The 13,331-nt window shown below is 47.3% G+C and overlaps 1 protein-coding gene across 2 annotated transcripts in view; it reads right to left on the reverse strand.

Annotated features, from left to right (window-relative positions):
- The window catches only part of cpap (centrosome assembly and centriole elongation protein), a 168,013-nt gene that overhangs the window by 91,659 nt on the left and 63,023 nt on the right, over window positions 1-13,331 (reverse strand). For both annotated transcript variants that reach the window (XM_072476807.1, XM_072476808.1), the window contains exon 8: window positions 10,475-10,607. In XM_072476807.1, coding sequence (XP_072332908.1) covers window positions 10,475-10,607 — 133 coding nt within the window. The remainder of the gene's footprint in view (window positions 1-10,474; window positions 10,608-13,331) is intronic.

Consider the following 13,331-nt stretch of genomic DNA (forward strand, 5'->3'; position numbering starts at 1 on the left):
CTGTCATCCTCCCCTTTTACCTCTAGCCCCGTACTCGTACCTCTACCTGGCCCATCCAAAATGGCCCCCTTCTCCGACCCTGACCATTCCGCTTTCCCACCTCGCCTCGTCACCTTCCCTGTCCACCCCACCCCCCTCTGCACCTCGCCCCTCCCCTACTACGGCCACCTCTCTTGGCCTTCTCCCCCACCTCACTTCTGTTCACCAGCATTACTTGCTCGCATGGCAGCCACTGCCCAAAAGCTCTTCCCATGGATCTCTCCCCATGTCATCCCAACTCCTCTACTCAGTGAAGAAGGCTCCCTGCTGACCTTACCCTCCCCCACCCAAACAAAGACTCATCCAGGTCACGTCCCCAAGAGCGAACAAACAAAAGATAAAACATACACAGTCCCAAGAAACAGAAGGGGCGGGGGCAAAACAGCCATGCCCTCATAAACTTTTCACCCCTGTTACACTTTGTCAACCCAACAGTAAATAACAAACAGAATAAAAAGAACCCCCTCCAGATCGGAGGAAAAGAAAACCCTCCACTCCACACCCCCACTCCACTTGTATTTCCAATAATTTCAAAGTGCCAGTACCTCAGTCTCCCAGAATTGTTCAATTCAGTTCTCCCCCAGTTTATGCTCCTAGATGAAGTCCTCGGCCGCTTCTGGGGTCTCGAAGTAACATTGCCGGACTTCAAACATCACCCATAATTTTGCCGGGTAGAACACCCCAAACCTGATCTGCCGCCGATATAGCACCGACTTGGTCTTGTTGAACCCTGCACGTCGTTTCGCCAGCTCGACTCCAATGTCCTGATATATTCAGACCTTGTTCCCCTCCCATTCACAGTTGCTCTTCTCCCTGGCCCATCGCAAGATCTTCTTTCTCCATAAACTTATGGAGTCTCACAAACACCATCTGAAGTGGCTCCCCTGCTCTCGGCTTCTGCCTCAGAGACCTGTGTGCTCTATCTATTTCTGGGATCTTATCCAGCAGCCCCTCTGCCACCAGCATCCTTGACACATACCTCGTGGCACTCACACATTCCACTCCTTCGGACAGGCCCACTATTCTCAGGTTCTGCCTTCTCGAACTGTTTTCCTGCTCCTCCACCTATGATCTTAGCATCTTGCAAAGGTTTCCTAAGAGTCCCGCCCCCGATGCCACCACTCGATCGCGGTGATCTGACATCATCCTCTCAATCTCTCACATCTGCGACCCCTGCACCTCCAAACATTTCTCAGCCCTCTCCATCGATCCCTTCAGGGGTGCCATAGCCCCTTCAATGGCTTTCAAACGATCGTCCTGCATTTCCTTCCTCTGCTAGCTTGGTGAATCATCCTTGGTGAAAGCCACCAACTGCTCATCTGTGGCTTTCCGACTTGCACAAGCCCTTCCCCTCCGCCATTCTTCCACTGGCTGCTACGCTACAGATCCCCTCCAACTCCTTGGCGAGGTCTTTCACCGTCTTCTGCTGGGTTTGGTAACCAGTGGACTTACCACTCCCAGAGGAATCTATTCCTGCGACCTTTCTGTCAAATTTGCACCCAATATCGAGTAAAAATAGCTCTTTTCTATGCCTTCAAGCAGGAACTGCCCAGGAGGTGCCCTGCGACCACTCACACCATGGCCACCACCAGAAGGCTATAGTGTTATTTTAATAGTGCTTACTTTAACTCTTTTTGACATATAATAAAGTTTGCATTTGTGATGTAATTCTGTTAGCTAATGGCGGGGAGTTTGCATTTCTTCTTTAAGCATTAACAGTCCCTATTAAGATAATAAGATGTACTGGTGAACAACCTGGTGAAGCTACAATACAGGACTACTTGTGTGCCAAACAACATAAGCAGCAAGTAATAGACCGAGCTAAGCAATTCCACAATGGACACATCAGATCGAAGCTCTGTACGTTTTGGCACATCCAACCATGAATGGTGGCTGATAGAGGAGCCCACCATATCTGTGCAGAAGACGAGGCTGAAGCATTCGCAACAATCTTCAGCCAGAAGTGCTGAGTGGATGAGCCAGCTCGGTCTCCTCTGGAGGTCCCCAGCATCACAAATGTCAGTCTTCAGCCAGTACGATTCACTCCAAGAGATATCAAGAAACGACTGAAGGCACTGGATATTGCAACGGCTATAGGCCCTGACAATATTCTGGCAACAGTACTGAAGACTTGTGCTCCAGAACTGGCCACACCCCTAGCCAAGCTGTTCCGGTACAGCTACAACACTGGCAATATGGAAAATTGCCCAGATGTGTCATATACACAACAAACAGGACAGGTCCACCCCATCAGTCTACTCTCCATCATCAGCAAAGTGATGGAAGGAGTCTTCAACAGTGTTATTGGGCAGCACAGTAGCACTGCTGCCTCACGGCATGAGAACCCGAGTTCGATCCCAGCCCCGGGCTGTCCGTGTGGAGTTTGCACATTTTCCCAGTGTCTGCATGAGTCTCACCTCCACAACCCAAAGATGTGCAGGGTAGGTGGACATGCTAAATTGCCCCTTAATTGGAAAATCAAAAGAGCTGGTTACTTTAATTTTTTTTAAAAACTGCTATCAAGCAGCACTTACTTAGCAATAACCAGCTCATGGACACTCAGTTAGGGTTCCGCCAAGGTCACTCAGCTCCTGACCTCATTACAGCCTTGGTTCAAACATGGATAAAATAGCTGAATGCCAGAGGTGAGGTGGGAGTGACTGACTGCCCTTGACGTCAAGGCAGCATTTGACCGAGTGTGGCATCAAGGAGTCAAAGCAAAACTAGAGTCAATAGGAATCAGGGTCAAACTCTCCGCTGTTGGAGTCATATCTGGCACAAAGGAAGATGATTGTTGTGGTTGGAGGTCAATCATCTCGGCTCCAGGCCATCACTACAGGAGTTCCTCAGGGTAGTGCCCGAGGCCCAACCATCTTCAGCTGCTTCATCAATGACCTTCCTTCCATCAGAAGGTCAGAAGTGGAGATGTTCGCAGATGGCTGCACAATGTTCAGCACCATTTGCGGCTCCTCAATTAATGAAGCAGTCCATGTCAAAATGCCGCAAGACTTGGACAGTATCCAATCTTGGGCTAACAAGTGGCAAGTTACATTCAAGCCACACAAGTGCCAAGCAATGACCATCTCATGCAAGAGAGGATCTAACCATCACCCCTTGTCATTCAATGACATTATCATTGCCGAATCCCCACCATCAACATCCTGGGGGTTACCATTGATCAGAAAATGAACTGGACTAGCCATATTAATAACCAAAAAGAAAATGCTGGAAAATCTCAGCAGGTCTGGCAGCATCTGTATGGAGAGAAAAGAGCTGATGTTTTGAGTCCAGATGACCCTTTGTCAAAGGTAAAGACAGAGAATGTGGGAAATATTTAAACTGTGGAGTGAGAATGAAAGATGAGTCATAGCCACAGAAACCCAGGGAAACATGATGCTAATAGCCACAGAAAGCGAGGGAAAAGAGTGTTAATGGCAGTCCCCAGAGAGAATAAAAGATGTGAAAGGCCAAACTGCAGAGAAACTAACATCAGAGGGTAAACTGTGACAGTTGTAGATGTGGTGGAGGGGGAGGGGGAAGCAAAGGGGAGAAAGGGTAACAAAAGGTGGATAAGATGGGGGTGGTTAATATATTTATATAAAGAAAGACAAGAGAGAAAGAAATGGTAAAAGACAGTTAAAATTAAACAGGATGAAAACAAATGGGTCGAGGTGGGGTAGAGCTAATCATCTGAAGTTTTGAATTCGATGTTGAGACCGGAAGGCTGTAGCGTGCCTTACCCGAAGATGAGATGTTGTTCCTCCAGTTTGCGTTGAGCTTCACTGGAACATTGTAACAGGCCAAGGATAGACATGTGGGCATGGGAGCAGGGTTTTGTGTTAAAATGGCAAGCAACGGGAAGGTTAGGGTTCTCAATGCGCACAGACCGAAGGTGCTCAGCAAAACGATCACCCAGTCTGCGTTTGGTCTCTCCGATATAGAGACGACCACATTGGGAGCAGCGAATGCATTAGACCAAATTGGAAGAGGTGCAAGTGAAACCCTGCTTTACCTGGAATGTGCGTTTTGGGCCTGGGATGTTAAGCATGGAAGAGGTAATGGGGCAGGTGTTACACCTTCTGCGATTGCATGGGAAGGTGCCATGGGTGATGGGAGAGATGTTGAGTATGGTGGCGGAGTGGACTAGTTTATTCGGAGGGAACGGTCTCTGCGGAATGCTGTCAGAGGGAGTGAAGGGAAGATGTGTTTGGTGGTGCCATCACACTGGAGTTGGCAAAAATGGTGGAGGATATAGGGAGGCTGGTGGGGTAAAATGAGAACGAGGGGGACCCTATCCTTGTTCTGAGACAGTAAGAAGCCTTACAACACCAGGTTAAAGTACAACAGGTTTGTTTCGAATCACTAGCTTTTGGAGCACTGCTCCTTCCTCAGGTGAATGAAGAGGTAGGTCCCAGAAACATATATATATAAATATATATAGACAAAGTCAAAGATGCAAGACGATACTTTGAATGCGAGTCTTTGCAGGTAATTAAGTCTTTAGAGGTCCAAACAGAGCAACTGGAGAGAGGGATAATCACAGGTTAAAGACGTGTGAATTGTCTCAAGCCAGGACAGTTGGTAGGATTTTGCAAGACCAGGCCAGATGGTGGGAGGTGAATGTAACATGACATGAATCCATGGTCCTGGTCGAGGCCGTACTCATGTGTGCGGAACTTGGCTATAAGCTTCTGCTCGGCGATTCTGCGTTGTCGCGCGTCTTGAAGGCCGCCTTGGAGAACGCTTACCCGGAAATCAGAGGCTGAATGCCCTTGACTGGTGTAAGTGTTCCCCAATGGAAGGGAACATTCCTGCCTGGCGATTGTCACGCAATTTCCTTTCATCCATTGTCGCAGCGTTTGCATGGTCTTGCCAATGTACCACGTTTGGGACATCCTTTCCTGCATCTTATGAGGTAGACAACGTTGGCCGAGTCGCACGTGTATGTACCACTTACCTGGTGGGTGGTGTTCTCACGTGTAATGGTGGTACCCTTGTCGATGATCTGGCACATCTTGCAGAGATTACCATGGCAGGGTTGTGTGGTGTCGTGGTCACTGTTCTGCAGACTGGGTAGTTTGCTGCAAACAATGGCTTGTTTGAGGTTGCACGGTTGTTTGAAGGCAAGCAAGTAGTGGGGGTGTGGGGATGATCTTGGCAAGATGTTCGTCTTCATCGATGGCGTGTTGAAGAAGATGTTGTAGTTTCTCCGCTCCGTGGAAGTACTGGAAGACGAATGGTACTCAGTCGGTTGTGTCCCTCGTTTGTCTTCGGAGGAGGTCGGTGCGGGATTTTGCTGTGACGCGTTGGAACTGTTGATCGATGAGTCGAGTGCCATATCCCGTTCGTACGAGGGCATCTTTCAGCGTCTGTAGAGGTTTGTTACACTCCTACTCGTCTGAGCAGATCCTGTGTATGCAGAGGGCTTGTCCATAGGGGATGGCATCTTTAATGTGTTTAGGGTAGAAGCTGGGGAAGTGCTGAGGTGACCGTCCTTGATGGAGAGGAGTGTGTCCAAGAATACAACCGATTCTGGAGAGTAGTCCATGGTGAGTCTGATGGTGGGATGGAACTTATTGATATCATCGTGTAGTCGTTTCGGTGATTCTTCAACATGGGTCCAAAGGAAAAAAATGTCATTGATGTATCTGGTGAATAACGTCGGTTGAAGGTCCTGTTTGGTGAGGAGGTCTTGTTCAAACTTGTGCATGAAGATGTTTGCATATTGAGCTGCGAATTTGGTCCCCATGGCTGTTCCGTGTGTCTGGATGAAGAACTTATTGTCGAAGGTGAAGACGTTATGATCCAGAATGAAGCGGATGAGTTGCAGAATTGCATCTGGAGATTGGCAGTTGTCGGTGTTGAGTACTGAGGCTGTTACAGCAATGCTGTTGTCATGGGGGTGCTGGTGTAGAGTGCCGAGACGTCCATTGTGACGAGGAATGTTCCTGGTTCAACTGGTCCATGGGTGCTGAGTTTCTGTAAGAAGTCCGTCGTATCGCGACAGAAGCTGGGCGTTTCTTGTACGATGGGTTTCAAGGTGCCCTTGATGTAGCCAGAGAGGTTCTCACACAGGGTGATTGTTCTGGGAGGGAGGGGAGGGGGAGAGGGTAGTGGCACGGGAGATGGACCGCACACTGTTGAGGGCACTGTCAACAACTGTAGGTGGGATATCACGGTTGAGGAAGGAGGAACACTTTCGAAGCACCATTTTGGCAAGCATCATCGGAACAAATACGACGGAGGCGAAGGAGCTGAAAGAAAGGAATGGAGTCCTTACAGGGTGTAGGGTGCGAAGAGCTGTAGTGCAGATAGCTGTGGGAGTCAGTGGGCTTGTAGTGGATATTAATAGAAAGTCTATTGCTGGAAATGGAGACAGAAAGATTAAGGAAGGGAAGGGAAGTGTCTGGGATGGGCCAGGTGAAAGTGATGGAAACTGGAAGCGAAGTTGATGGAATTTTCCAGGTCCGGCCGAGAGCATGAAACGGCACCAAAAAGGTCATCAATGTAACGGTAAAGGAGTTGTGGGAGGGCACCCGAGTAGGCCTGGAACAAGGAATGTTCCACATACCCCATGAAAAGGCAAGCACAGCTCGGATCCATGCTGGAACCCATTGCTACACCTTTGATTTGGACAAAATGGGGTGAGTTAAAGGAGAAGTTGTTGAGAGATAGAACAAGTTCAGCCACGCAGAGGAGAGTGGTGGTGGATGGGAATTGTCCAGGCCTCTTTTCGAGAAAGAAGTGAAGAGCTCTCAGGCCATCCTGGTGTGGGATGGAGGTGTAAAGAGATTGCACATCCATGGTGAATAGGAGGCTGTTAGGGCCCGTGAACTGACAGCTGTCAACATGACGCAGGGCATCAGAGGAAACCGGATGCAAGCAGGGAGGGAATGGACCAGAGGAGTGAGGATGGAGTCAGGATAAGAGGAAATAAGTTCGGTGGGGCAGGAGCATGCTGACACAATGGGCCTGCCGGGACAGTCCTTTTTGTGGATTTTGGAAAGTAGGTAAAAGCAGGCTGTCCGGGGTTGGGAGACTAGGAGGTTGGAAGTTGTAGCGGGAAGGCATCCGGAGGAAATGAGGTAGCTAACGGTGTTGGAGATAATGGCTTGATGTTCAGTGATCTGGCCATGGTCCAGGGGAAGGTATAGCCATATTAATACTGTGGCTACCAGAGCAGGTCAAAGGCTAGGAATCCTACGGCAAATAACTCACCTCCTGACCCTCAAGGCACAAGTCAGACTTGTCATGGAATAATCTCTACTTGCACGGATGAGTGTAGCTCCAACAACACTCAAGAAGCTCAACGCCATCCAGGACAACACACCTGCTTGATTGCTACCCCTTCCACAAATATTCAATCCCTCCACCACCGACAAACAGTGGCCGCCCTGTGTACCATCCACAAGATGCACTGCAGGAACTCACCAAGTTTCTTCTGCAGCACTTTCCAAGCCCACCACCACTACCATCTAGAAAGACAAGAGCAGCAGATACCTGGGAATCCCACCACCACAACCTTGAAATATCTATCACCATTCCTTCACTGTTGCTGCATTAAAATCCTGGAGCTCCCTCCCGAATAGTGCTGCGAGTGTACCTGTACCTCAAGGACTGTAGCAGTTCAAGAAGGCAACTCACCACCACCTTCTGAAGGTAATGCAGTGGTGTAGTGATATTGTTGCTGGACTAGTAATCCAGAGACCCAGGGTAATGATCTGGGGACCCAGGTTCGAATGCCATCACAGTGGTGGAATTTAAACTCAATAAAGTATTTGGAATTAAAAGTTCATAAAACCATTGTCGATTGTCGTAAAAACTCATTTGGTTCACTAATGTCCAGATCCACGCCAACGTGGTTGACCCTTAAATGCTCTCTGAAATGGCCCAGCAAGCCGCTCAGTTGTATTAAACCGCTGCAAAAACATGAAAAAGGAATGAAACTTGCCGGATCACCCGACAGTGACCCAGGCACTGGAAACGACAATGGCTAATCCATTGCAAATTCCCTGCAAAGTCCTTCTTACTAACATCTGAGGGCTTGTGGCAAAGTTGGGAGAGCTGTCTCACAGACTAGTCAAGCACAGCCTAAGATAGTTATAACTCCCTCCCTATATCAATGAGAATGTACCTACCCCTCAGGTACTGCAGCGGTTCAAGAAGGCAACTCACTACCACCTCCTGAAGGGCGACTACTGATGGGTAATAAATGCTGACCTAACCAGCAACACCCGCATCCCGTAAATTAATTTTTAAAGTGAGGGGTGGGCAATAAATGCTGGCCTAACCAGCGACGGATACATCCCATAAATGATTTTTTTTTTTAAAAAGAATAACTGAAAGCCCAGAGTGTTACGAATGTGGGACTCCACAAGCCAGTTATCATTTGAAATTTCTCTGCTATTTTAAGGTGAAATATAATGTTCTGGAGAGGGATGGTGGTCATACTAAACCTTGCCTCTGAGACAGGTCCATGTGGTCCGATTGTCAGGGGGAAAGAAATCGAACCTGAAACCTATTCAATAGCTTGTATGCTTTCACAGAGTGACACAGAAAAAGGGACAGCTGCTTTTTGGAGACAGATATGGAGACATGGGGAGAGAGACAAAAGTAGCTACTATTGTGAAGAGAAAGATAATACTGTTATTGTGTTAGCAAACAAGTAGTATGTTGATGAGAGCTGGTTCTGTGTTTAAAGACAAGAGGAAGGTATAGATGGGACTTCTGCAGATTTAAGGAACAAGGAGTTGCCAAGGTGGGCCTTGCTGGTGGAAATAGATTCTGGAAAACTCAGGCTGAATTGAATGATCTTCAAAGGACACTCGAATATTCAACAAGGCATGGCAAGGGGAAATGAGCCTGTTGGAAAACTTGGCAGAACTTGGGACTTGCTCATCAATGCTACTTATCTGCTAGAAATGTGGCATAAAATGAAAATATCTCATAAGGTATATTTTGATTGCATGGTTTGTCAATGCAAAACAACTTTTTCCTTAAAAATTTGTTTTTACATTTTTTTTTTTTAAAAAGAGCACCCGATTCATTTTTTCCAATTAAGGGGCAATTTAGCGTGGCCAATCCACCTACCCTGCACATTTTTGGGTTGTGGGGGCGAATCCCAAGCAAACACGGGAGAATGTGCAAACTCCACACTGACAGTTACCCAGAGCTGGCATCGAACCTGGGACCTCAGTGCCGTGAGGCAGCAATGCTAACCACTGTGCCAGGTGCTGCCCCAACCTTTTTTCTTAACTAGCAACTAATACAACAAATCAATGTTTGTCTTTGTTGATTTGAGTTTACTTGTTACAGTAAAAGGCTGAAAACCTGTCCTTTGATTATTTCCATTGGTTGCTGGGAAATTCATTTTTTATGAAAAGTTATCAATTGTTACGAGGATTGTAAAAAGACACAAGAGAGTGCTTTTCTTGCAATTTTGTTTCTGTATCAACTGATTTCATTGCATATTGATTGTTCAATTAGTAGCAACATTTGTTACCCACTTTAGAAAATATCACCTTTTTAAACCTGCTTTTCTCCCCCCTTACAAAGCTATCACTGTAATCCTCTTTTATGTTAGTCAATAGACTTGCAGATTTCAGGTTGTCAAACAAAAGCAAAACCTACAAATTCTACTTTCTAAACAAGTCGCTTCTTGAGTTCTTACAATAATTGTTTAATGTTTCTAGATTTTTGTCACAAATAATGCAATGTGTATTCGCACAATTTGAAACTAAGTACTAATTGTGTATGTATTAAAGTTGCTTGCCAAAGACTAAAAACAAAGTAATTTTGTAGCCTTTCTTGGTTATTGAATGTACATTGTTGAGAGATTCCTAGTTCTGAGTGGTCAGAAAAAGTTGCCTGTGAAATTAAGAAACTTTCCAAAACATATATTTAGCTGACATAGTGTTTTCTTGGTTATCTTTCAAAAATATTAAGACATTCACACGGCAGAATATGCAAGTCACAAATATCAAGTTCAGATTTCAGTGAGATACCATTGTTACACCAAAGGGAGATATTGGGGAGTACAAGTATGAATCTGTACCCAAAGAAATATTTAAGGGAACACCCAAAATTTTAACAAATAATAATAATCGCTAATTGTCACAAGTAGGCTACAATGAAGTTACTGTGAAAAGCCCCTAGTTGCCACATTCTGGCACCTGTTCGGGGAGGCCAGTACGGGAATTGAACCCACGCTGCTGGCATTGTTCTGCATTGCAAGCCAGCTATTTAGCCCACTGTGCTGAACCAGCCCAAAACCATTACTAAAATAGTAATGTGCAGTGGATTTTTGTACAAATTATTTGCTTCATTTTATGCATTAAGGATTGGGAAAGAACCTTTCTTTATTTCAGATCAGATCACGGAGAAAGGAGGATTGCATTAGTGTTCTCTTCTAGTGAAAATAACCATGCACACTTACCTAAGGTCCATCAGGGATTTTTCTCTATCATTTCGGAGTTTGGCCAGTGTAGCATTTTCTGCTCGAAACTGGTCAATTTCAGATTCTAATTCTACCAGTTTATCCTTCAGCAACTTGGACTGGATACCAGCACCTAGCAAACAGCAAAACCTAGTTACAGATCTCAGAGGCAGAGAATTACAAAGTTTATGACTCTTTGGCTGTACAGATTTCTCCTCTGAGACTAATTCCATGTTCTAGGTTCCACAGACAGGGAAACATTCATCCAACATCTATCCTGTTAAGTCCCTTGCGAATCCAAATGTTTCAAATAGATCACGTCTCATTTTTCTAATGGGACGTCCCCCTTCCTCCCCCTTCTTTGAATATCAGGGTTACATTTCATAGAATAGAATCCCTACAGTGCAGAAGGAGGCCATTTGGACCATCGGGTCTGAACCGGCGCTCTGAAAGAGCACCCTACCTCAGCGCACTCCTTCACTTTATCCCCGTAATCACACCTAACCTGCACATCCCTGGATACTAAGGGCCAATTTCATCATGGCCAATCCGCCTAACATGCACATCTTTAGACTGTGGGAGGAAACTGGAGAAAACCCAGACAGACACGGGGAGAAAGTGCAAACTCCTCACACAGTCCCACAAGACTGGAATTGAATCAGGGTCCATGGCAGCAGTGCTAACCACTGCGCCACCATCATGCCGCCCTTCCAATTTGCTACCTTCCAATTCAAAGGGATTGTTCTAGAATCTAGTGAATTCTGGAAGAACAGTATATCCATCATCTCTGTATTTTTTGGCCTATAGCCCATTAATTTCTCCAGCACTTGCTTTTCATTAGTACAGATTTCCATAAGTTCCTTACTCCCAGGAACCGTACTGCCTCACAGGGAAGGGCGAGGGCGGAGAGGCATAGGCAAAGGGAGCGGACAGTCAGCGGCATGAGACAAGGGTAAGATCAACCCCGGGAGGGGGACCAACACACTAGTGGGGAAAGCTATGCAGGAAGTATGGTAGCAAAAGGGGCAGCGGTGCTCCTCCCGGCAGAGAGGGAGTGCCTTGCGAGGGAGGTGGACACAGGGACAGGGATGGGGAACGTAAAGGGGGAGGAAGGGGGACAGGAGGGGGGAATAGTAAGGTGGACTTGGAGGGGGGGGGGAGAAACACAAGAGAAGAAAGGGAAAGGTCTTGAATTGGTTTCGGCAGGTGAAGGGCAGGTTGAGAATACAAGATGGCGCCACAAGCAGCTACTTTGGAGGGTCCCTAAACAAACAGAAACCCCATGTGTAGGGACACACCCACGTGGTGGATGTACAGTTGGCGGCCATGTTGGGAGTCCCCTGAACAAAGGGAAATCCTGAAGCGCAGGGACCCTGCCTCATGGTGAGAATGGAGACCATGGCCATTTTGGACGACCCCCTAATAAAGGGGAACCCTGGAGAACAGGGGCCATCCACCAGGTAAGTATAGTTGTTCCCACTGTGAATGCAAGGGGACATAACGGCCCAGTGAAAAGATCCAGAGTCTCCACCCATTTAAGAAGTTTAAAAGCTGACATAGTCTTCCTGCAAGAAACGCACCTGAGGGAGAAGGACCGACTGCAAGCAAGGAAGGGCTGGGTAGGATAGACATACCACACATGTTATGGGACGAGGACTAGGGAGGTACGAATACTGTTCAGTAAGAGGACGGTGTTTACGGCGACAAGGACGGTTATAGACCCAGAGGATGGTACATCATAGCCATCGATGTCCTGGATGGGGCACCAGTAGTTCTGGTAAACATGTACATGCTCAACTGGGATGAGCAGACTTTATAAAGGAGACCATGTGTGAGAAAGAATTCTTGTTCTTCTCACCGTATCAACTTCTTTGCAGTGGGAAAAATCGGTGCTTCTAGATATAGTCAGAGCGGAATACTCCGCGATAGTCATCTCCGACCACGCTCCACACTACATGGATATGAGGTTGGAGACTGTCTGTGCCCAACGCCCCACATGGAGGTTGGACACAGACCTCTTGGCCGCCAAGGTCTTCTGCCAGAAAACATCACAGCCATAGGCGAGTACACCACTAACAACCAGAGTGAGAAAGTCTCACCTTCCACGTTCTGGGAGGCACTGAAGGCGGTGATTAGGGGAGAGATTATAGGCTACAAGGCACGTAGACAGGCAAGAGGGTGGCCAAGCAGCAATTGATCGACTCCATCCTGTAGATCGACAGAAAATACTCCGAGCCCCCTTGTTGTTTGCACTGGCAATTGAGCCGCTGGCCATGGCACTGAGGGAGTCCAGGAAATGGAGGGGATTGGTTCGGGGAGAAGAGGAACACCGGGTGTCGTTGTATGCCGATGACCTGTTGTTGTATGTTGTGGACCCAGTGGAGGGGATGGCGGAGGTCATGAGGATCCTTAGGGAGTTTGGGGACTTTTCAGGGTATAAACTCAATGTAGGGGAGAGTGACCTCTTTGTGGTGCATCCAGGGAAGGGGGATAGACGAGCTACCGCTGAAGAGGGCAGAAAGGAGCTTTCGGTACCTGGGGATCCAGGTAACTAGGAGTTTCGGGGGCCCTGCACAAGCTCAATTTGACGCAATTGGTGGAGCAGATAGAGGAGGATTTTAAAAGATGGGATATGCTGCCACTCTCACTAGCGGGTAGGGTGCAGTCGATCAAAATGACAGTCCTTCCGAGGTTTCTCTTTGTGTTCCAGTGCCTTCCCATTTTGATCCCCAAGGCCTTTTACAAACGGGTAAGCAGGAGCATCATGGGATTCGTGTGGACGAATAAGACCCCAAGGGTGAAGAGGGTGTTTTTGGAGCGTAGCAGGGACAGGGGGCGGCTGGCCCTGCCGAATCTA

Source organism: Scyliorhinus torazame, chromosome 15 (assembly GCF_047496885.1).
Source record: "Scyliorhinus torazame isolate Kashiwa2021f chromosome 15, sScyTor2.1, whole genome shotgun sequence".
Taxonomy (NCBI): Eukaryota; Metazoa; Chordata; class Chondrichthyes; order Carcharhiniformes; family Scyliorhinidae; genus Scyliorhinus; species Scyliorhinus torazame.